We start from the raw sequence: 19,596 nt of genomic DNA on the forward strand, positions 1-19,596 counted from the left end.
GCGCTGTTTTTCAATATACCTCTATCTTGGGTGCATTTGTGGTGCAGTAATTGGAGTGTGGATGTGTTTCTTGTGAAGGGTGCCTGAAGGCTGGATTTATACCTGTGTGTATTGTTGTGACTTGTGTAGCAAAAGCCTGGAAGAGATTTTCAGGTTTTATTCTTTATATAAGCATGAGGAGCTTAATGCCAAATCTTCCTGCTTTCCTTCCAAGGAACAGATACATGAGCAGAAATGTGAGCATTGATCTCTGAGGTATTTTCATTACCAAAAAGGCGCAGCTGGCTTGTTCAAGCACCCTTCCCTAAAAATGTAAATATACCCTTGGACACTAAGCCCCAAATACATTTGCAGTTGACCTTAGGAAGTTGTAGAGAGTTTAAAAACCCAACTGCCTTCCCTGCTCCACTGAAATGAATTATGTGGTGGCAATGGTTGACCATAACATCCAGCTTTGTTTGTCATGGCATGGAAATGAGTGAGAGCAAACCTAGCCCTCCTCTTGATTTTCCATGTCAGTGACAACTTCAGGCTTCCTTCTCACTGGGATTTGCATCACACTAACCAGGCAAGCTGACATGCTACTCCCTGGTGACCATGGGGGCTTCCAGAATAATCGAAATATAACTGGGAAAAGCCAGGCAGAGCCCACATAGCTTCTGCTTGCTTCTTTATGATCAGGGCATCTTTATTATTGATAAGAAAGTGTCAATTTTGATGAATTTTTCCTTCCTCAGCACAGTGGTGTTTGATCGTAGGTTGGACTGGATGATCTCAGAGATGTCACATAAATTGTGCCCGAGTCTCATGCCCTGTGTCTTTGGTTTTTTGATTAACAGCTCAGCCCAGTGTTTCCATCATGGTTAATTCTTCCAATTTGTGTGCATCACTGAAGTGCTTTTTGCTGCCCCTCTCCCAGCACTGAGCAGAAGCAAGTTGCTGTCAGTTTTATTCTGAGAGTAATATTCTTGTTTCTTTCCCCCACAGGACTTAAACTGTCTCGTAAGAAATAGTAAGTAATTTTTTTCTTTGTTGCAGTTTTCTCATCAGGTCATGTTTTTTCCTATTTTTTTGTTCTTTTCTTTTTTTAACTGGGTTCATGCAGCATGTTTTTCCTGCTAGAATCAGAGAGTTGTAAAGGGAAACACTGCTATCATGCCTTGCTTTGGGAGTTTACAGTTTGATCCATTATAAGCTCCAGCTAGAAGAGGAATGGAAACTTATGTCTTTTTTGGGACAGAGTTTGGGGGTAAGAGTGGCCTGAGTAAAACCCAGCCCAACTTGTTTAGTTTCTATTTAAAGCTGGGATAATCAGTTTTTAAAGAAATGAGAATTTAAGGACAAGTTTGCCAGTAAATGTTCATTACAAGCCACTATGATAGTACTTGATGAAAAATTAGTGTATGAACTAAAATTAAAAATGGGGCGTAGAGGGGTGCAGTTGAGAGCAATTAATGTTAATTATTGGGTGTAAGGGGTCAAGTCTTAGCAATGGCATGCATCTGAAAGACCTTAATATAATTATGGGTAGTGTTGTGAAAAATGTTCTTATAAAAACGAAAGGAAAATGTTCTGAAATTGTCCATTTGGAACCTGGAGACAACTGGGCAGCTCTGCAGAGCTCCTTGGCTTTCCCTTGCAGCCCTTGCTCTAAGCAAGCTCATTCCTACCTCAGTGCCCAGCCCTGTGTCATACTGACACAAGGATTTGTGTACCAGTAGTATTTTTGTTTGGCTTGCCAGATCAGGAAGAGGACTGTGCTGAAAATAACCAGATTTAAAACTTCTTTGGCAGGAGAGGGCTTGGGTGGGATCAGGTTGGATATTTCCCACTGGCAGACAGCCACTGGAATACAACTTGACAACATGGCTAAGCCAAACTGCAGCACCACCATTAAAATGCTGCCCAAGTTAAATATTTAGTTAAATTCTGCTTTATGGCTTTTGTTATGTTTTTCTGCTCTAGGGGAAATCTTTTTTTTTTTTTTAGTGTTTAGTACACTCTTTGCTGAAAGGTACTTTATTCTTGTCAGGCTTTTTATAGATATTTTTTTGTAAAATGGGCATTTGAGGATTGTCTAATTACTCCTAAGCCTGAAGCCATACTGTTTGACTGAAGGGATAGTGCCCACTTTCCCCTGTTTCCATCACATAGCCATCAAAATAGACCCAAAGTGTACTTCAGGGGGGCCTGACTGCTATTTTTAACATGATCTCAGAAGTCAAATGTGTTACAAAAGCCTAAGTAGATAATGTCTGTCTGATGCCTGTCATACCTGATTTCACTTTCTGATGACTTTACAGGACCAGCTCTCCCTAACACTCTGTTGACAAGCATAGTTTATTTTTCTGTCCAGGGGGCTCATTAATTTAGGCAAGGCATAACAGGCAGTTGTTGGAAGCTGAATTCAGATGTATATTCAAATTTGAGGAAAAGCAGTTTGGTAATTAACTATTGGAAGGTAATTAACTATTGGAATGCTTTCCCTGGGTATCTGACAGATTTCTTATCACTGGAAGGCTGTAAATCAGCACTAACATAAATCTGTTTCAGCAGAAGGTTGAAGGAAACTGCCTTGACCTGTTTAGCCTGACTACACTGACTGTGACAAGTACTAACGGATTTTAGGGAAAGGAGGAAGTTACTTGAATAAATTCAGATTACTACAGGCAATTTACAAAGTACTTCCATACTGAAAACTGCCTTTCTGAGCTGGAAGCAGTCTGTCACCCAGTTTTCCCCTCAGACTAAACCTGACCCGGAGAACAGATCATAATTGCAATTAAGCAGAGCTTCCTCAGCCCCACTCTAAACGTGAGTTTCATTTGCTGCACAGGCACTTGCATGGAGTCGAGCTGGCTGCAGGTTGCTGCCTGGACTCCCTCTGCTCCAAGCAGTCTCCACGTTTCTTCTGATGTTTTCCGTAAGGAGGATGGAAAACTGGTCCCTGTGCTTCAGATAGAGTGGAAAGTGGCCACAGATGGTAAGTGGTGGTTGTTTAATTTCAGCATGGAGCAGAGGAAAAAGGTGTGATCTTAGTAAGGATAGATTTTGGTTTCTCTGGGTCTGGATGGAAGGCTCTTGAGACCATAGTTCATGTTCAGACTCAGGTGTTGATTGTTTCTTATCAGTAAAACAGTTTCACAACCATGAGTTTGGCAGCTTTTCATTAGCAAGGCACAAAAAGGCTAACTTCCTCTTGTTACAAGGTCTTTTAAGACTAAACTATCCAATTAAGAGAGGACACCTGGATTATTTTCCCTTTTAACCCAATAACTGCTCCCAAAGAGCCCCCATTGCAGACTTTTCTGCCCAATTACAGAATGTCACACAAACCCATGAAGAAGAAGGTAAAGAACAACCTGCCTCCACCCTAAAACCTCCATATTTATTTCTATATTCTAAAATCCCAAACTAAGTTTTCCACCCTGTGATATTACACGCTTCTAACCAACTACACACCCATAATCCCAGTATGTCAATCAATTTTAGAAGCCTTCTCCACAGCCTCAGGTCAAATACAGTGTTCTCTTGTGGATCTGTGCCTTTCAGCACAGAAAGTTTAAAAGTCTCAGCATCCAGGGTTCCAACAGATAGAGAGGAGAATTATGACTTCAAGTCATGAAAGCAGATCTTTGAAATTGGAGAGGTTGGCTGCTTAATTTTGTTTGGTGGGTGTAATCTCGTCTTTGTGTGCGTTGGTAAAGCAATAATTGTCTCATTGTTGGAGCCTAAATGACTGCCAATAAGTCACATTTTCTCACTCCCCAAATATCTTTGATTGTTTGTCTGTAAATGATGTTTCCCTTGCCTACTCTTGTTCAAAGTTTTGCACTGCATTAAGACACAATTAAACACATTCATTTCTTCCTTCTGCAGGGGCTGTGTCTGAGGGCTGTAGAGTTATGATCTCTAGCTAGGGTAGTGTAGAAGCAGGTGTGACCCAGGTAACCCAGCCATTGAACTCACCTGTGCTTGTCAGCTCTCTCACTGGAACCGTGTGTACCAAAACAAAGGCATGTTTGCTTTGGCACCCAGGCTGCACGAGGCAGCTTTGAGAGAGCTCAGCACAATGCCACATCTGTGGAACTGCCAGGGTGTGTGGAGAATGCAGTCACCTTCTCCTCTGCTCCTTCATTTGCCCAGTTGTAGCTCTGCCACGCAGGACAGCCTTCAGGCTGAGTGCTGTCAGTCAGCCCTGCAAGCTCGCTTTTCCATGGCCACTTAGCTTCATGTTGGCATCCTCAGCCCCTCAAAGCAGTTAGACTGGCAAGGTTAGACACAGTGATGATCTCTGTGGGGGCTGCAGCCTCTCCATGTGCAGAGAGAGAAAGGTGAACAGCTTTGTCCCTCTGTGCCTGCAGCCAGCATCCGCTCTCTGGAAGGGGCCGAGCTCGCCGTCATGCAGGTCAGCAGCAATCAGCAGCTCTGTGCCCAGTTCGACTTCCTGAACAATTTGCCTCTTCAGGTCCGTCCGGATGGAGGCCGGGTGAGTGCACAGGGATCCAGATTATGTTTTCTAGTCTGTGGAATTGTTTCTGCTTTCACTGTTTTATGGCAAGGTTATTGATTATAAAGTACAGGCTGCTTAGAGTCTTTGTTGGACTTGAGATGTGCTGTCATTTCCCATTTCTCTTTCACTCTGCCCTCATTTCCTGTTTCACTCTGTCCATCCTTCAGGTTTTAAGAATTGTTGCTTTTAGTTGCCTGGCATGTGTCATCACTCGGGAGATTGCTTAAAGCAAGTAATTGTAGGGGTTCTTGTGGTGGTGTTCGCAGGGGTCCCAGGACCAGGGAAAAGAAGAGAATCTTACTTCATGATTTAGAAGGCTGGTTTATTATTTTATTATATATATATATTATATTAAAAGAAAATGCTATATTAAAACTATACTAAAAGAATAGAAGAAAGAATTTCATCAGAAGGCTAGCAAGGAAAGAAAGGAATGATAATAACATCTTGTGACTGACCGAGTCTGAGACAGCTGGACTGTGATTGGTCATTAATTAAAAACAACCACATGAGACCAATCACAGATGCACCTGTTGCATTCCACAGCAGCAGATAATCATTGTTTACATTTTGTTCCTAAGGCCTCTCAGCTTCTCAGGAGAAAAAATCCTAAGGAAAGGACTTTTCATAAAACATGTCTGTGACAGGTTCTTGCATTCTGCTTGAGAGCATGATATTTTATAGCTTTTAAACTCAACTCTTACTGTTGCTTCCACTTCTTTCTTGTACTCTCTTGTTGTTGAGGAAAGCACCAACCTTGGGGATGGTCATTCAGATTATACTCCTTCTAGGAAACTCATCAGAAAAGTGCTGAGCATCCACAACAGCAAGGAATATAAACAATAAGGAGTTCATTCCTTAACCACACAGAATTTGGCCATAGTTAGCTTGGCACTTAAAAATACCACTCTCCCAAAGTGCCTCTCCCAGAATTTGCACAGCATTGCTGATGCAGAAGACAGTATAGATTTAAAAATATATGTATGGAATGGCCAGGTACAGAACTACATATGTATAAGTGCAATTCTAAGTGCTTAGCACTTGCAAAGTGCTACAAAATTCATCCTAGACTGAAATTTCCATCTTGAAATTGGAAATATTTTATTCTAGTCTCCTTTCAGTTCAGAATGTAGTTTAGTGGAAGTTCCACACAATGGTTTGGCATAAAACTGCTGTATCAGCTCAAAGATCCCAAGAAAAAACTAATTCTAAACAGCAGAATTGAGACAGACAAAGAGACAGGTATATTTAATACACTTGAGTTCCAGTTTTTCATAGTCAAGCTTGAGTTAAAGGGTTACATGGGATGAGGGAACACAGTGGAACAGGGCCAAGTCAGCTGTTAATTTCAGTGCTTAAATTGTCCTTTAAAGTCCTTGTGGATGTGTTTTGTTTTCAGTGGAATTTCACTTTTGACCGTTTTGAGGTAGAACCTGGCCAGACTTACCAAGTGACTGTGTATCACCTGCCCAAGCTGGGTGTAAATGGAGACTACAATTGCAAGTCCACGTCTCTCACAATGCCTGGTAAGAGGTGATTTAGTTCACTTGGGCCTTGGGTTTAGGAATGTAGTGGTTTGTGGATCTCTGGCAGGAATGTGGGGGTTTGTGGACCTGACATCACTGCTGCTTTTACTTAATTTAAAATCTTTAAGAACTACCCCTCTGCTTGTGGCAGCTGAAAACACAGGCCAGAATTTCCAAATCTGAAGTTTGGCTTCTAGTACTAAGTCCTAGACATGTGAAGGTCAATTTCAAAGGCACAGTTAGACATGATTTACCAAGAAACTTGGTAGAGCTGGGTGCCTGACCCTTTCTTGTCGATGTGAAAATTTTCCTATCACTAAAAGAATTTTTACTGTGTTCCCCAAGGTTGCTGAGCATCTGCAACCCCTCTGGCTGCACTGACTACTTCATAAATATTTGGTGCTTCATACAGATCTTGAAAGCTGGTTCTTAAATTTTTTCTTAACTTGCTTATAGTTGTCAACCTGACTTTGTAGTCATAAAATGGCAAAGTGTGAAGTGTGTCAGCCAATGTGAGCTGGGAAAGGAGAGGGAGCACTTCATTTTTAGCCCTCATACCTTTCTGCCTGTTCACACTAAGAACTTCCTGGCTTTTATCCTCTACTATTCTTCAGAAACCTAATGCATGATGTTAAGCTCAGCAGCTGCAGGGAGCTTTGCTGGTTAGAGCTTACACAGGAATTACAGAGACACTGTAAATTCATAAACTTTGTAAAGTTTAAATTGGTAACTTTGCAAGTTGGAAATTTGAGATATGAAATGTTTTATCTCAACTGTCTAAGCAGGGAGCTGTTACTTTTCCTTTGTCCAAACCTGGAGGAGAGATATAATTTAAGGCTGAGAGTTGAAAATCCTGCATTACTAAATGTTGAATATGTAACTCTGAATTTAACTGTGAAGGAAGTCACAAAAAGCAGGGCCAATCTGCTAAAAAAAGGGAATTAGAAATGTGGAGGAGTGTTTTAGGATTAAGAAAGATTCCAGCCTCCTGATTTTCCTATGTCAGAATGCCTTTGAAGGAATCTATTGCTGAGGTGTGATTACAAGGTCTGGGGATAAATATGAGGTTTTAATTCCACTATTGTGACCCTTTCTGCACCAGTGTTACATTATTGCTGTACTATTAAGTGTGGTGTGTTTTTAGTCTCATTCATTTTCTCTGTTCTGAGAAGAAAAAGAACCAAATACACCATGACATCAGTGAATGGACTGGAAACCAGTGCTGTTCTTCTACAGAATTTTGCCACTGCTTTAGAACAAAGGTGTCTACTCATTTAGGAGACCTTGATTAGGTCTCTGACTTCTGATAAAAAAATGTGGTTTTTTCCTAAATGGAAGTACAGTGTTTCTGACTGACTACTAATGGTCTTTCTTGCAGACTGCAGTGATTCTCTGATGAAAAGAACCATCCCGTGTATAAAGACAGGTAAAAATATTTGAGTCACATAGACATGGGTGCTCTGTTGGAATATTTGACAGCTGAGAAACATGAGAATATCTGCCCTACTTCCAGGCAGCTTGTGGGAACCCAGGATCCAGGGTGAAATTCTAGATGATACAAATCTGCTTGTGAGCTTCCACCCATGGATGGAGCCAGCCAGGTACAGAATCCATGTGGCCAGTTACATGCATGAGAAGAGGTGTAAAATGACCACACAGGATTTCACTGAGGTAAGTCCCTTCCCAGGTCATACCTGCTCTGGGGATTTAAGCAAACATCTTAAATGCTTGCTAAACCAGGACATTTGAACAACAATTTTCAAGGAATTGTTTTTTAAATTGTCTTTGGAAAGGGGAATTTGGTAGGTAAAAGATCAAAAAAGAGGTTTTATAATGCGTGAAGCAGCCTATAAACACCTGCAAAGTCAAGTTTTATATTTGACTATCTGGGCTTTATTACCTTCTTCAAGCCAGTGCCTGGGGAGCTAAGACTAAGCAAATTAGCCAAAATTGAGGTGCAAAGTTTCAGTAAATCATTGAAGTACTTTATCAAAGATGATCACAGAAAGGTGTTAATTAAATCTTTTATGTAAAGAATGAGTGATTTACTAACAGATGCTTCATTCAAGCTGAGAATCAATTTCTGTAGGTCTTGTAGTCTGTGTTGCTGAGAATCTTAAAGTGTCCAGACTGTGTCCTGATACAAAAAATGTTTCCCTTCAGGCATTTGAGGGAGGAGAAATATTGAATATTTGGAATCACTCTCTACCCTTCCTTGTGTGAGGGCGGATATGTTTGCATTCAGTTTGTTTAATCTTTCTATTCCTTAACACTTAAAATCCCTTAGTACCGCCTGCACTGATATGTTTAAGCTGTTACTGACACAGATGGGACAGCTGTGTGAGTATTTCCCTGGTGGAGGGGAATACACCTCATTTTGGAGTTTGTGTCTGCTAATCACTGTGAAGAATTAGGTTATCATGATATTGACTGTGTACAGCAGGTAGCAAGGGCAACTTACTTGCCTGTTCTAGTGTCAGAAGTAGTGTTGGAAGCTGCTTTTAATTAAACAAGGAGGCTTGTTGATGTTTACACATTACAGAGCTGAAGACATCTACATTGTTTAGAAAATGTAAGTTTTAACTCCTTTGAAGTTGTAGCAGGTACATCCCTAATTATTTCCTGTTCCCTGTGCAATCTTGGCCTGTTGTCTTAATTGCATTGTCACACAGGACAGCTGCAGAGATGGTGGCCAGATCCTTTACCCATTCTGTTCTCTCTGGGCTTCTTGTTCAAAAGGAAAAAAAATAGCTTCTGCTTCTTTGGACCACTCAATTTTTTCATGTCAGCTTTTTCTTTTTTCCCTGCTTTCATTTGGTTTTCTTCCTTCCCTTATAACTTGCATCTGATTTCTGCAGGATGGACTGCAAGAGCAAGTGAATGTCACAATCAAAATAGAGAACGTAAAAGCTTGCTGCAGATACAAAATACAGGTGGGATCACACTGTTGTCCCTGTGGCCTTCCTTCCCAGTCAAGGCAGTGAGCACCTTAGGAATGTCAGGAGTTTTTTTCACAGTGTTTTGTTCTGAGATTGGCTAATCTGCAATTACCTGCATCAGGGAAATATTATGGCTGAAAGAATTTTTATATAGGTACTTGTAGGGGGATAGAATATAAGGAAATAAAGATGGTGTAGAAAGTAATCTTACCCCTAAGGAGTTGCAGCTGAGCCAATTATCAAAGATTAGGAGCAGGCCTGACTTTAACAGGCCACAGCTGTAACCAATGAGAAGAAGATGCTATAAAAGAGTGGGGTGGCTGGGTGAGAAGGGAGCTGGAGTCAGTTGGCTGCTGTGTGAAGAAGAAAGAGTCAGTGCTCTGAGGAGCTGCCCACAAGAAACACCAGGAGGGTGTGAAACTTTTGTGATAAGGAGGCAACAGTATGGAACCCCTGCAATAAGATGGCAGCAGGTATTCTCTGTAGTCAGTGGCTTTTCCTTAGTACAGGGATGCCAAGTCAGAGATTATGGGAGTGGGAATAGCAAATGTGCAACCTCAGGAGCTCACAGCTTTTGTCATGTATGGTGTAAGAATTCTTGATTAATTTTGTTTTCTGAAGGGAAATGGGAACTCTGTGTCTCTGTCCTAAAATACAAGGAACATTGAGGTAGGGAGAAAGTAAATTAGGGAACAAAATTTCTTTTAAGAATAACTTCTGTTTTCTGGATTCTTTTCAACCGCAGATTCAGCCATTCTTTGCAAACTGTGGCACAGACTGTCTGAGACACTCTGCTTCCATCCCATGTGAACCAGTTCCAAGTGAGCACCACTCTCTGTAAATTAGATTCCCATTGTTTTACAGCTGAGAACTGAGTTTTAACATAACTCTTGTCTTTTGCAGGTACAGAACCATCGGGTAAGAAGTTCCCTGAAACTCTTTTTGCTGCTCTTCTGCTGTTGTGTAGAATGAGAAATGATCCTTCCTGCAAATGACCCAATGGGCAGGAAATGTCCCTGTTGTAAATTTTCTATTATTTGAAAATAGTGGACAGCCCATAGGTGGTGCATGAACTGTACCAAGCATACTGGGAACCCAGCAAAGCTCGCACTGAAACCTCAGAGGATGTGAAGATTGGCATGTGGCAACCACTTGGTAACAAAACAGCAAACCAATGAACAGCAAGGAGACCCCAGAGCCTAATAATGCTCTTGGTCTGGAACATCATGTGAGGGATGGAGAGTTTAGGTCATAAGGGTTTAATTGCTCAGGGATTTCTTTGTTCAAGGTCTCTCTTTTGAGCCACCAAGCTCACCCAGCCAGGTATCTTAATCAATATGTGCAGTAAATCTCTCTGATGGAGATGAGAGCCTGGTGTCTAAAATTTCTTTAACAGTCCCCTTGTAACACTGAGTTCAGAATTAATTGTGCTAAGAATGACTTCACTATGATTTAATGAGGCAAGTATTTGTATGCAGTGTGAACCTTAAAGAGCAGTTTTTTGAGAGACACTTCACTTGCATAGAATTCTTTGAGAAGCAGTTTTGACAAGAAGAGTCTTAATATAAAATACTTTCTGTCACTTTGCTCAGTGTTAAAAAATTTGCATAATATAAAGCAGCTTTTGGAGAGAATAGCATGCATATATTCATTTTTATGAATGTCAAGATAACTTGTGCATAATAATTTGACATCTTTTTTTTGGCTGCAGCACCTGTAAGGATCTTTTGCCCAAGATGAAAAAAATTTTAAAAAGGAAAAAACACCTGTAAACTGAAATTCTTGACCCAAAATGGGGATATTTTAATTTTTTTTTAAGCTAGATTACAGGAACAGGCAAGACATGGGCGGCATGCCTGTCAAAGCTGGGTAAACATTGCTATTTAGAGGAAGGTTCTTGATCTGTGTTTTCAGTGTGCTGCACATATGGTTCTTTGTGTGGAGCAAGTTTATGGTGTACAGCAGCACCATGCAAGCAGGAATTGGTTTGGAGAAGTGGCTGTGGTTTGTAAGGGGGAAGTACTGGTCTGCTCAGCAAAGCCAGGGTCCTCCTCCCTTGGCTTCTGCTGCTCGAGGACCTCCTGCTCTTTGGTGGAACTCTGTGTCTGAGGAGCGTTTTTGTTTTGCAGATGACATGATGATATGGCTCTACTGGTGTATCACTGGGATCTCTGTGTTACTGGTGGGGTCAGTCATCACAGCTATGCTGTGTATGACTAAAAAACAAGCAGGTGAGGCTCATACCAGCCAGGAAGAAAAAAATCCAATGCTAAAGAATATATTTTCTTCTTCTCTACCTCTTCCTATTGTGGTTTTGTTCCTTGCTGTTCTGATGCCTTGCCACTGAGACAATGCCTATGAAAACATCTTCTGTTTTACATTATGGGACTTGCAATGTCCTTATACCATGCTCTAGATAAGTAAAGCCTTCCACAGGTTATTATCTCTGATCTCCATGGTCATAGCACTTTAGAGGTCTTGAGGGGAAAAAGGAATTTTGTAGTTGAGCCCTTTGTTTACCGCAGATTGCTGCAGATTTTTGCACTTATTTTTCCCCTGCCTTGCATAAGAGTGTTGCAGAATAGAAGCTTCCTGTTTGTCCACACTGTAGTCTTCCCCCTGTTCCCCAAAGTCTCTGCAAAATTAATTTTATATTATTGTGAGATTAGATAAGGTTTTTCAATTGAAGTGGAAGGGAAAAAACAGGACAGAGACATCAAGCGACTTGGAAAATTGGGTACTTAAGGGCTAACTCCTAGTTTTCTGTGCTGCAACCATGAGGCAGTTAGCTCAGGGGAGTTGTGTAACTCACTGCTTGTTTTGGTTTCTTTTTACATGAGAGGAAGAATTGGTAACCTTTTGGAAAATTCCTTAACATCAAATTCGTCTATAAGATGCAGCTAGGGACATTTTAGTCACCTCTTCAGAAAAGCTTCTTAAGAAAAAGATGTATTTTAAAAGCCCCTTTTTAAAGAGAGGTCACAGGACAGTTGGGGGTTCTGCACTTGATCCTGCCAGGATTTGGGGAAGATGCTTGAAAGTTCATTTTGAGCGCATTATCTCCTCTCAAGGGAAAAATATAGGAAGAACTGGCTGTAGAAGAGATTAAATTGGTAACTTTTTCAGTATGCTTTTTTTATTAGGCTTCTCCCTCCTTAAAGCTTTATCTTCCTGCACAGTTAAAGATTTAATTTTTTTAACCTAATCTGTGGAAGGTGGTATGATTTTAAGCATTTAATCTTACTTCATGCTTTCAGAACTGACAGTGACTGTCTCTCTTCCAGGGCGCCGGCGAGGGAAATGCAGCCACGACAGTTTGCAAGCTGGTAAGATGCAACTGTGTTTGGTCAAGCACTTCTCATGCAGGTCTCACACAGTTGCCCAGAAGGGGCTTTTGTAGGCTCTGACTACTCTATAGATGCTTCTTGAAACCAAAAGTTGGCCTGTTTAGCTAAAAGAAGCTTTGTATATGGAATTTGAAATGCTGTATTTGTGAGGTGGGAGGTAATTGCTTTGGAATGTGGGGAGGCTTTTGACCCAGCCAAGGCTGTACTAGCAGAAGAAACTTTGCTAATCATCTAGGCCATAGCAACAGCAGATTGGTTTGGGGTGGGTGCACTCAGCTCTCCACTAGAGAATACAGCAATATTTGCAAACCTCTTGAAGCTGCTGCAGTGTTTTTGTGAGGTGAAAGTTGATGAATCATCTGGGCATTATCATAAATCACAGCTTCACTGTGTCCGTACTTTCATATTAAATTTACGAAATGAGATGTTGTCCACATACGTTGCCAAAATAGCATTAAAGCTTAAAAGTTGTGTTAATGCCCTGCCATGCTGATTAGTGCTGACTCACACCTTTACAATTTGGGGAACGAGGCTGTAATTAACATTTTCCTGCCCTCCATCAGCGCCGTACACCGAGCTGCCCCTGCCGCCCTTGAAGCTGCGGAAGGTTTGGATCGTGTACTCTGCTGATCACCTGCTCTACGTGGACGTGGTGCTGAAGTTTGCTGAGTTCCTGATGACAGTCTGTGGCACTGCTGTGGCCTTGGACCTGCTGGAGGACCACCACATCTCAGAGCTGGGGCCCTTACCCTGGCTCACCCGGCAGAAGAAGGAGATGGAAGAGCTGTCTTCAAAGATCATCATCCTGTGTTCTCGGGGCACCCAGGCCAAATGGCAGGCCATGCTCGGGAGTGAGCCCGTGTGCCTCAAGCAAGATCAGCAAAAGCCAGTGGGAGACCTGTTCACCCCAGCCTTGAACCTGATCCTGCCAGATTTCAAGAAGCCAGCCTGTTTTGGAATGTACATAGTTTGCTACTTTGAGGGAATAAGCAGTGAGAGAGATATACCTGATCTGTTCAACGTCACATCCAGGTACCAACTGATGGACAAGTTTGAGGATATTTATTTTCGGATTCAGGATCTGGAGAAGTTTGAACCTGGGCGGATCCATCGAATCCAGGAAATCACAGCTGAAAATTACATCGATACCCCCAGTGGGAGGAAGCTGAAAGAGGCCATAGAGAAGTTCAAGAACTGGCAGACCGAGCACCCAGACTGGTTTGAGAGTGAAACCATCTGCTTGGATAGCGATGAAGAGTTGCATTCCCTGAGCAGAGAGAGCCAGGTGGATTCACTGCTGAGTGAGCCAGGTGGAATTGTGAAACACCAGCTGCACCTACGTGAGCCTGACCCCTGTTACACCATCAGCCTCCACGTGCATGAGGGTGAAAGTACAGGCTGCAAGCTGCAGCCTCAGCTTAATCCATGTGGGGATCCAAACTCCCAGACTGTGGTCCTTCCTATGGATGTTCCTCCAGTTCAGGTAGTGGAGCCAGTCTCTTCCATGGAAGGTAGAAATATACTCAGTCACCACGTGCTGAGCAATGAGGACTGTATGGAAGGAGTTCCTCTTCTGGAGACAAGCTTTCCCATGAGGAATAACCTCATCCTCCATGATGGCTCTGAAGCTTCAGCTGCTGACCAGAGTCCTGCAAACTTGTCAGATGACCTGGGTGACCATCTGAATGGACTCATGTACCCTCTTTATCAACAGAGTGTCATCCCTTCAGAGCCATATCTCTGCCAGGGGGAGGCTGACCAGCAGCACCAGCTGCTCTTTGATGGCCAGTGCGAAGACCAGAGACAGTCAGTGCAGTCAGACCAGGGCTACATCTCCAGATGCTCCCCTCTGCCTCCTGAGGACCTTCTAGAGGAGGAGGAGGAAGAGGAGGAGGACCAGGAACAAAAGGGGGGCTTCCACGAGCTCTCTCCAGAGGTTTTGAACAGTTTGAAGAGCCTCCAGAAGCAGCTGTTTTTCCAGGACATTCAAAGGCACTCTAGCTGGAGCTATCCAGCAGAGGTGATGGACATTGACCAATCTTTGGAGGACTCTTAGGCTGTGCCTGGGACCTGCCCTGTTTGAAATACAGGGATGGAAGGTGGTCCCATGCAGAGCAGTACTGAGGCTGCATTTCCAGCACTATCCTTGTCCTTGTATTGTAAATGGTTTAGTTCAGGGACCTTCCTGTGCTGCTGGGATGCAGCACTGCCCAGCACATGTGGAATGTTGCTTCTCTGTGGAGAGAAGCCAGGAGCATTGGCCACCCCTGTGAGAGAACAGGCAGTGCTTCTGTTCCTTGGGGAAAAGCATTACACTGAATTCTCTCTGATGGATGGCAGAAAAATAACTGTGGCTCATCCACTGGTGCCTTCAAAATGCCCTCCAGCTGTGCTGATTCTATTGCACTGGATAAAAGTCACAGGCATGGTTTAGAAAATAGGTTTAGATAACATGGTGACATTTGCATTGCCATTTTAATTCACATTTTGAACATTTCCTTGTAAATACTGTATTAAAGATGTGTGCCTTAAATTTCAGCTAGATTAGGGCTGTCTCTACCTGATTGATAAATGTGCCTAAAGATTATTTTTTTTCCCCACTCATCATTCATTTGCAGCTGCATTTCCATGGTCATTCAGGAATCAAGTGGAATAGCTGAGAATAAATGGGATAAATATTTAAGTTGAGAGTCTCCATAACTCTTCCTGGCTCTCTGCTGGGAGACAGCAGCAGCAGTGGAGGGGGAAGAGGAGACCAAGAAATTGAATTTGGGATTTTTTTACAGTTTTAAGAAATGTGGGGCTGAATACAGAATCAGGGGAATCTGGTGTGTTCCGTGACACACTGCTGCAGTGCTGTTTGCTTTTGGATATCTTAGCACCAGGAAGATGTGAGCTGAAGATATAGATTGTGACACACAAGGAAATAAAGGACTGTTTTGGAGGAGGAAAAAGTGTAGCCTCAGCAGATGCTGTTTTAGAGTGGAAATTATATCTGAGTTAAGGGAGGCTGAGTGAAAATGACTGCAAGATGTACTTGTGTGGGTTTAAGCTCCAGCACAGGTAGTTCAGGTTAACCACAGTGAAATACTGAACAGTCTAAGGGATTAATCTTCCAGGAGCAGTGATGGTGAGGCTGGCATTTACCCTCTTTCTTATCACTGGATAACAACCTGTGAGAGGTAAATACATCCAGGCCTTTTTCTTTTGTTGTTTTCTCATCCATCTAAGTTTACTCGTCAAAAAATCTTTTATCTCAGCTTTTTAAAAATCTAATGTCTTAGAAAGAATCTATTCTTTTATCTTGCAATTTATTTTGTATTGTGTGTATTTTATAATTTTGTGTCTAACCTGTGGGGTTTTTTTCCTTAAATTAAAAACGAAGAATACTTTTTTGGATATATTCAGTTAAATACTTCTGTGTCCTCAATTCTGCCTAACTCCTTAGTATTTGTTACAGGAATCTGAGGCAAAACAGCTCAGTGACAAAGGGACAGTCCCTGCAGAGATCCATGCTTAAGGCTGGGAGCCTTCCTGCTCCAACAGGAATCCAATCTAACCCAACAGAGCTAAGCAAGAGGCAGCTGTGATCTCAGTGCTTCTCCAGTGAGAACCCATTTCCCAGATTATGTCAGTAATTGCCATCTTGATGATCCCACTTCTAAAAGTTTCTTTTATCTTACAGCAATTAACATGTAAATCTGATTTTTTTTCCCCCATGAGTCTTTTTCAAGTGGTATAAATTCCTATAAATCACTTAAATAGGAAGCTCAGAAGTGTCATTTGAATTTCCTTGCCTTAGTCATTCCCTTCTCAAATAACTCCCTTGGTGTTACAGCTCTTAGAATTTGCTTTCACTTACAAAAAGTTTGTTTGAAGGGAAAATCCAGCCACTATTTTAGCAATCCAGTATGAGGAAAACAAGGAACTTTAACGCATCTGTTGGTCCCTATTCAAAGCAAAATTGAATATCCCAGTAAGAATCAAAGGAGGGGGAAAAAGGAACAAAATCAGTCACAAGTTTCTAATTTTATTTTAACAATCTTGCTTTTTAAAAAATACAAGTTCTGATTAATGCCAGGGGGATGCCAAGTGTCCATCAGCCACAGGCCTTATCTGCCACTTCTGTTTCCCCTCCTGGGAGTAGTCATCTCTTTTGTCAGGATAGCAAACAAAGAGCAGTAAAATGCTAAATAACTGAGTTGTGTAACAGCATCCCAAGGGACCTGTGTCTTAGTATGGCACAAATTCGTTCAGCAAAGCGTTACTGACCTGGACCAGTAATTGAATGTTGGCACAATGTACAGGAGTTGTGCAAGGTGCATCAGGAGAGGTACTGTTTGCACTTCCGTGGTACCACCAGCTCTCTTCTGCAAACAGAAAGGTTTAAGGAAGCAAGAGCTCAATTACCAAAGAGGAGGGAATTCAAGAGGAGGGGCAGGTTTATAAACAAGACGTTGAAGCTCTTTAAATGTTTTTTCATAGTAAGTAATTGCAGGAGCAGCAGAGCTGCCCTTTTAGTTGCAAGGGGGGTTCAGTATAGGCAACTACAAGAGCTTTAACGCTCTCCAAACAGCACAATTCCTAACAACCTAGAAACCATGGCACCACAAAGAACAACTTTTTCTACAAAGGAATTCTATGCAACACAAGTGTCATTTTGCAGGGTCATGTGTCCCGGGCAACCTTTTCATCCATGGAAAAATCTGAACTGTGAGTTCTCTGCCAATGGGTTAAAAATGCCATGGCCAGATAAATTTCAAATATGCCATTTTTCTCAATAACGTCTTAACTGGAAAAAGGCACTCACTTTTGAAACAGCAACTTTGTTATGGGCTATGGAGGGCTACTGAAGTAAGACTCATTAATAATTGTGCTGTGATTCTTTTGATGTCTCAACTATGCTCATGCTTCAGTGTATTAGGGATTAGCACTTTGGTGCTATTGGGAACTTGGCCATAGGAGCAGCCAAATGTAGTTGGTGATGAAAAGCATTTTTTTTCCTTCAGCTTGTTTTTGGCAAAGTTGGTTGGGGAATTTTTTTTTCCTTTCAGCTGTTTGACTGAAGAATGGAGTAGTCCTAGGTTCAGGTATCACCTTATTCTCTCTTGAATAATTATTTCTGAGCTTCTGCTACCTATTTAATGCTGAAAAAGGAAGGTGCAAGGAAACAAATATCTGTACAAGCGTAATATGCCTGTAATTACACCTCCTTTGGCCAGGAACTTAGCATCCCCTCAACACATTTCACATCACATAGGAAAAGTTCACAGTACCAAGTTTTACAATCACAGTCACTCACAGCACCAAGATTGTCCAGACAAGAAGAAGTTACCGAAGAGAAAGGCCACTGGCCAAAATTCACACAACTGCCCACGTAAGGGCTCAGGTTAAAAATAAAGCACTGGTGGGAAAGTTAAGCCTAGCTTTTGCCAACTCTCCATTTGGCACGAGGAGAGGAGCGAGTCACCCATCCTAGCTGCACTTCTGAACAGAACAGCACTATTGACCCATCTTTCCTTGGGGCTTTTCCAGCCCCTCAAAACCCATCAGCCACCGAGAGCTGGGGGAGAAGAGCCCCATGGCAGCCCCACTTCTGCCTCTGGGAGCTGGAAGTTTCCAGACTGTAAACATTTTGTTGTAGCAGTCCACCGGAGCAGGCAGTTGATCCCACTCTGTGAGAAGGAAGCTGGGACACAGGCTCTGAAGCCCAAGCCCTGAAAGAAAGAATAAATGTGTGTGCGGAAGAAGTCTGGGCTGCACCTGCAGTCCTGCTGTGGGTAGCAGTTGGTTGTGCTTTATTTCCCCTTCCCATCAGGACAGCTTAAAAAAAAAAAGAAAAAAAAAAAACAAACAAACTTGCGACAGGAAACTGTTGTTTTTCACAATTATTGCAGCCTTGCCCAGATAACAAAATATAAGCCTGGGAGGGGCAAAGTCCTTCCTCCAGACGTGGTCTGTGTGCTCCTCCTTCCATGGGCTGGTTTTAGGAGCAGCTGCAGCCAGGCAGAAGAGCAGGCCTTAACCCCACCCAACATTCATGGAGCTTCAAACCAAAGAAAACCGTGTTCCTATGAGAGGTTACTAACAATTTTTCCCCACCTACCCTAAACCACATGCACACAGAGGACAGGATGCTGATCCATGGGCTTTCACCAAAGCTCGAGAGCCCCTCTGCCCTGAGGGCTCCTGCAGCACTTTGCTTTCTGTGCTGAAATGTTTGGTTCGCTGAGCATGGAGCCCACCCCAAGCAGTGCCAGCGTCCTCTGCTCTGCTCTGCTCTTGGAGAGGGGGTGCTTTGCAGGCTTAGCCCCATCTCTGCTCTCTCAAGCAGGCATGGAAGGGGGCCAGAGGAAATTTTCCAGCCTTTCTGGCTGTGGAAAGGAAGACCCTACACTCCGTGTAAAAGAAAACCAATGCTGATCCTGTAAACATGCATATTCACAGAGAAATGAGAGCCCCAGCACCTGGGGAGGCCAGCAGGAGGCTGCTGTAAACCCTGTTCTCACCAGAAATAAATGTCTTGGTGGTTATGAAATGGGGCCTAAGCCCTGGTTTGTGTTCATGCTGGACTGGTTTCTTTAGCATGTGAAGTCAATGTAAGATGCAAAAGGTTGAAGCACAGAGGTAGACATTTTGGCTAGGAGAAGGTGGCTCATGGGCTGAAGTGACCGAGTGGCCGGCGTGCTTCCAGAGGTTCCTTAGCTGGTACACAAAGGCGTGGGAAACACAGGCAGCAGCTTTGCAGGACCTAGGGAAACCAAAGCGTGCTTCCTTCTGTCCTTTCTGTACCTGGAGGCGACGTCTGCTGGTCAGGCCCCTCTTGCATCTCATTATTGTGGTCAGCAGGAGTTCTCAAAGGAGGGGACAAAATGCACTGGTCCCTGTTGCGGATGAAAAGGAAAGACCGAACCTTTTCGGTGAGAAAGCAACACAATGTCCTGGGAGGGGGGGAATAGTGGGACCCTCCAGACAGTGGAGATGCAGAAGCACTGGAAGAAGTCTTGTCATGAAGGACAGGTGCATTTTCTGGGGACAAGCGTCATCCGTAGGCTCCTGCAGGTAGTCGGGTTTGTGCGGAGCTTCCGCTGCTGGATTTGTCCATAAGGAAGGGAGGAGGGGAACGGGCGTCTGACAGGGAAACCCACGTCCCCTTCCCCTGCTCGGCCACGGCGGAGGGAACCTGAGCAGAACGCAGAGACAGAGCCTCTGCCGGCAGCGGGCCCGGGGGGCTCAGCCCTGGGAGGTGACAGCCAGGGCGTTCACGTACC

At 43.0% G+C, this 19,596-nt stretch overlaps 1 protein-coding gene across 1 annotated transcript; it reads left to right on the forward strand.

Moving 5' to 3' along the window:
- The first annotated feature begins 992 nt into the window (after window positions 1–992).
- On the forward strand, window positions 993–15,732 carry IL17RA (interleukin 17 receptor A). The gene is made up of 11 exons (XM_031060533.1): window positions 993–1,012; window positions 2,837–2,983; window positions 4,365–4,489; window positions 5,913–6,039; window positions 7,418–7,465; window positions 7,553–7,710; window positions 8,898–8,972; window positions 9,724–9,799; window positions 9,882–9,896; window positions 12,263–12,304; window positions 12,889–15,732. The coding sequence occupies exons 2-11, from the start codon at window positions 2,845–2,847 to the stop codon at window positions 14,379–14,381; spliced, it is 2,298 nt and encodes a 765-aa protein (XP_030916393.1). The 5' UTR covers window positions 993–1,012; window positions 2,837–2,844; the 3' UTR covers window positions 14,382–15,732.
- Window positions 15,733–19,596: the final 3,864 nt, after the last annotated feature.

The sequence above is a fragment of the Geospiza fortis genome, unplaced genomic scaffold (genome assembly GCF_000277835.1).
Source record: "Geospiza fortis unplaced genomic scaffold, GeoFor_1.0 scaffold13, whole genome shotgun sequence".
In the NCBI taxonomy this organism is placed as follows: domain Eukaryota; kingdom Metazoa; phylum Chordata; class Aves; order Passeriformes; family Thraupidae; genus Geospiza; species Geospiza fortis.

Bases quoted from the DNA above. Each gene is read 5' to 3' on its own strand.
- IL17RA (XM_031060533.1), top strand. From the start codon at position 2,845: ATGGAGTCGAGCTGGCTGCAGGTTGCTGCCTGGACTCCCTCTGCTCCA. The intron at 6,040-7,417 runs GTAAGAGGTGAT...TCTTTCTTGCAG, and splicing joins CACGTCTCTCACAATGCCTG to ACTGCAGTGATTCTCTGATG. The intron at 7,466-7,552 runs GTAAAAATATTT...CCCTACTTCCAG, and splicing joins CATCCCGTGTATAAAGACAG to GCAGCTTGTGGGAACCCAGG.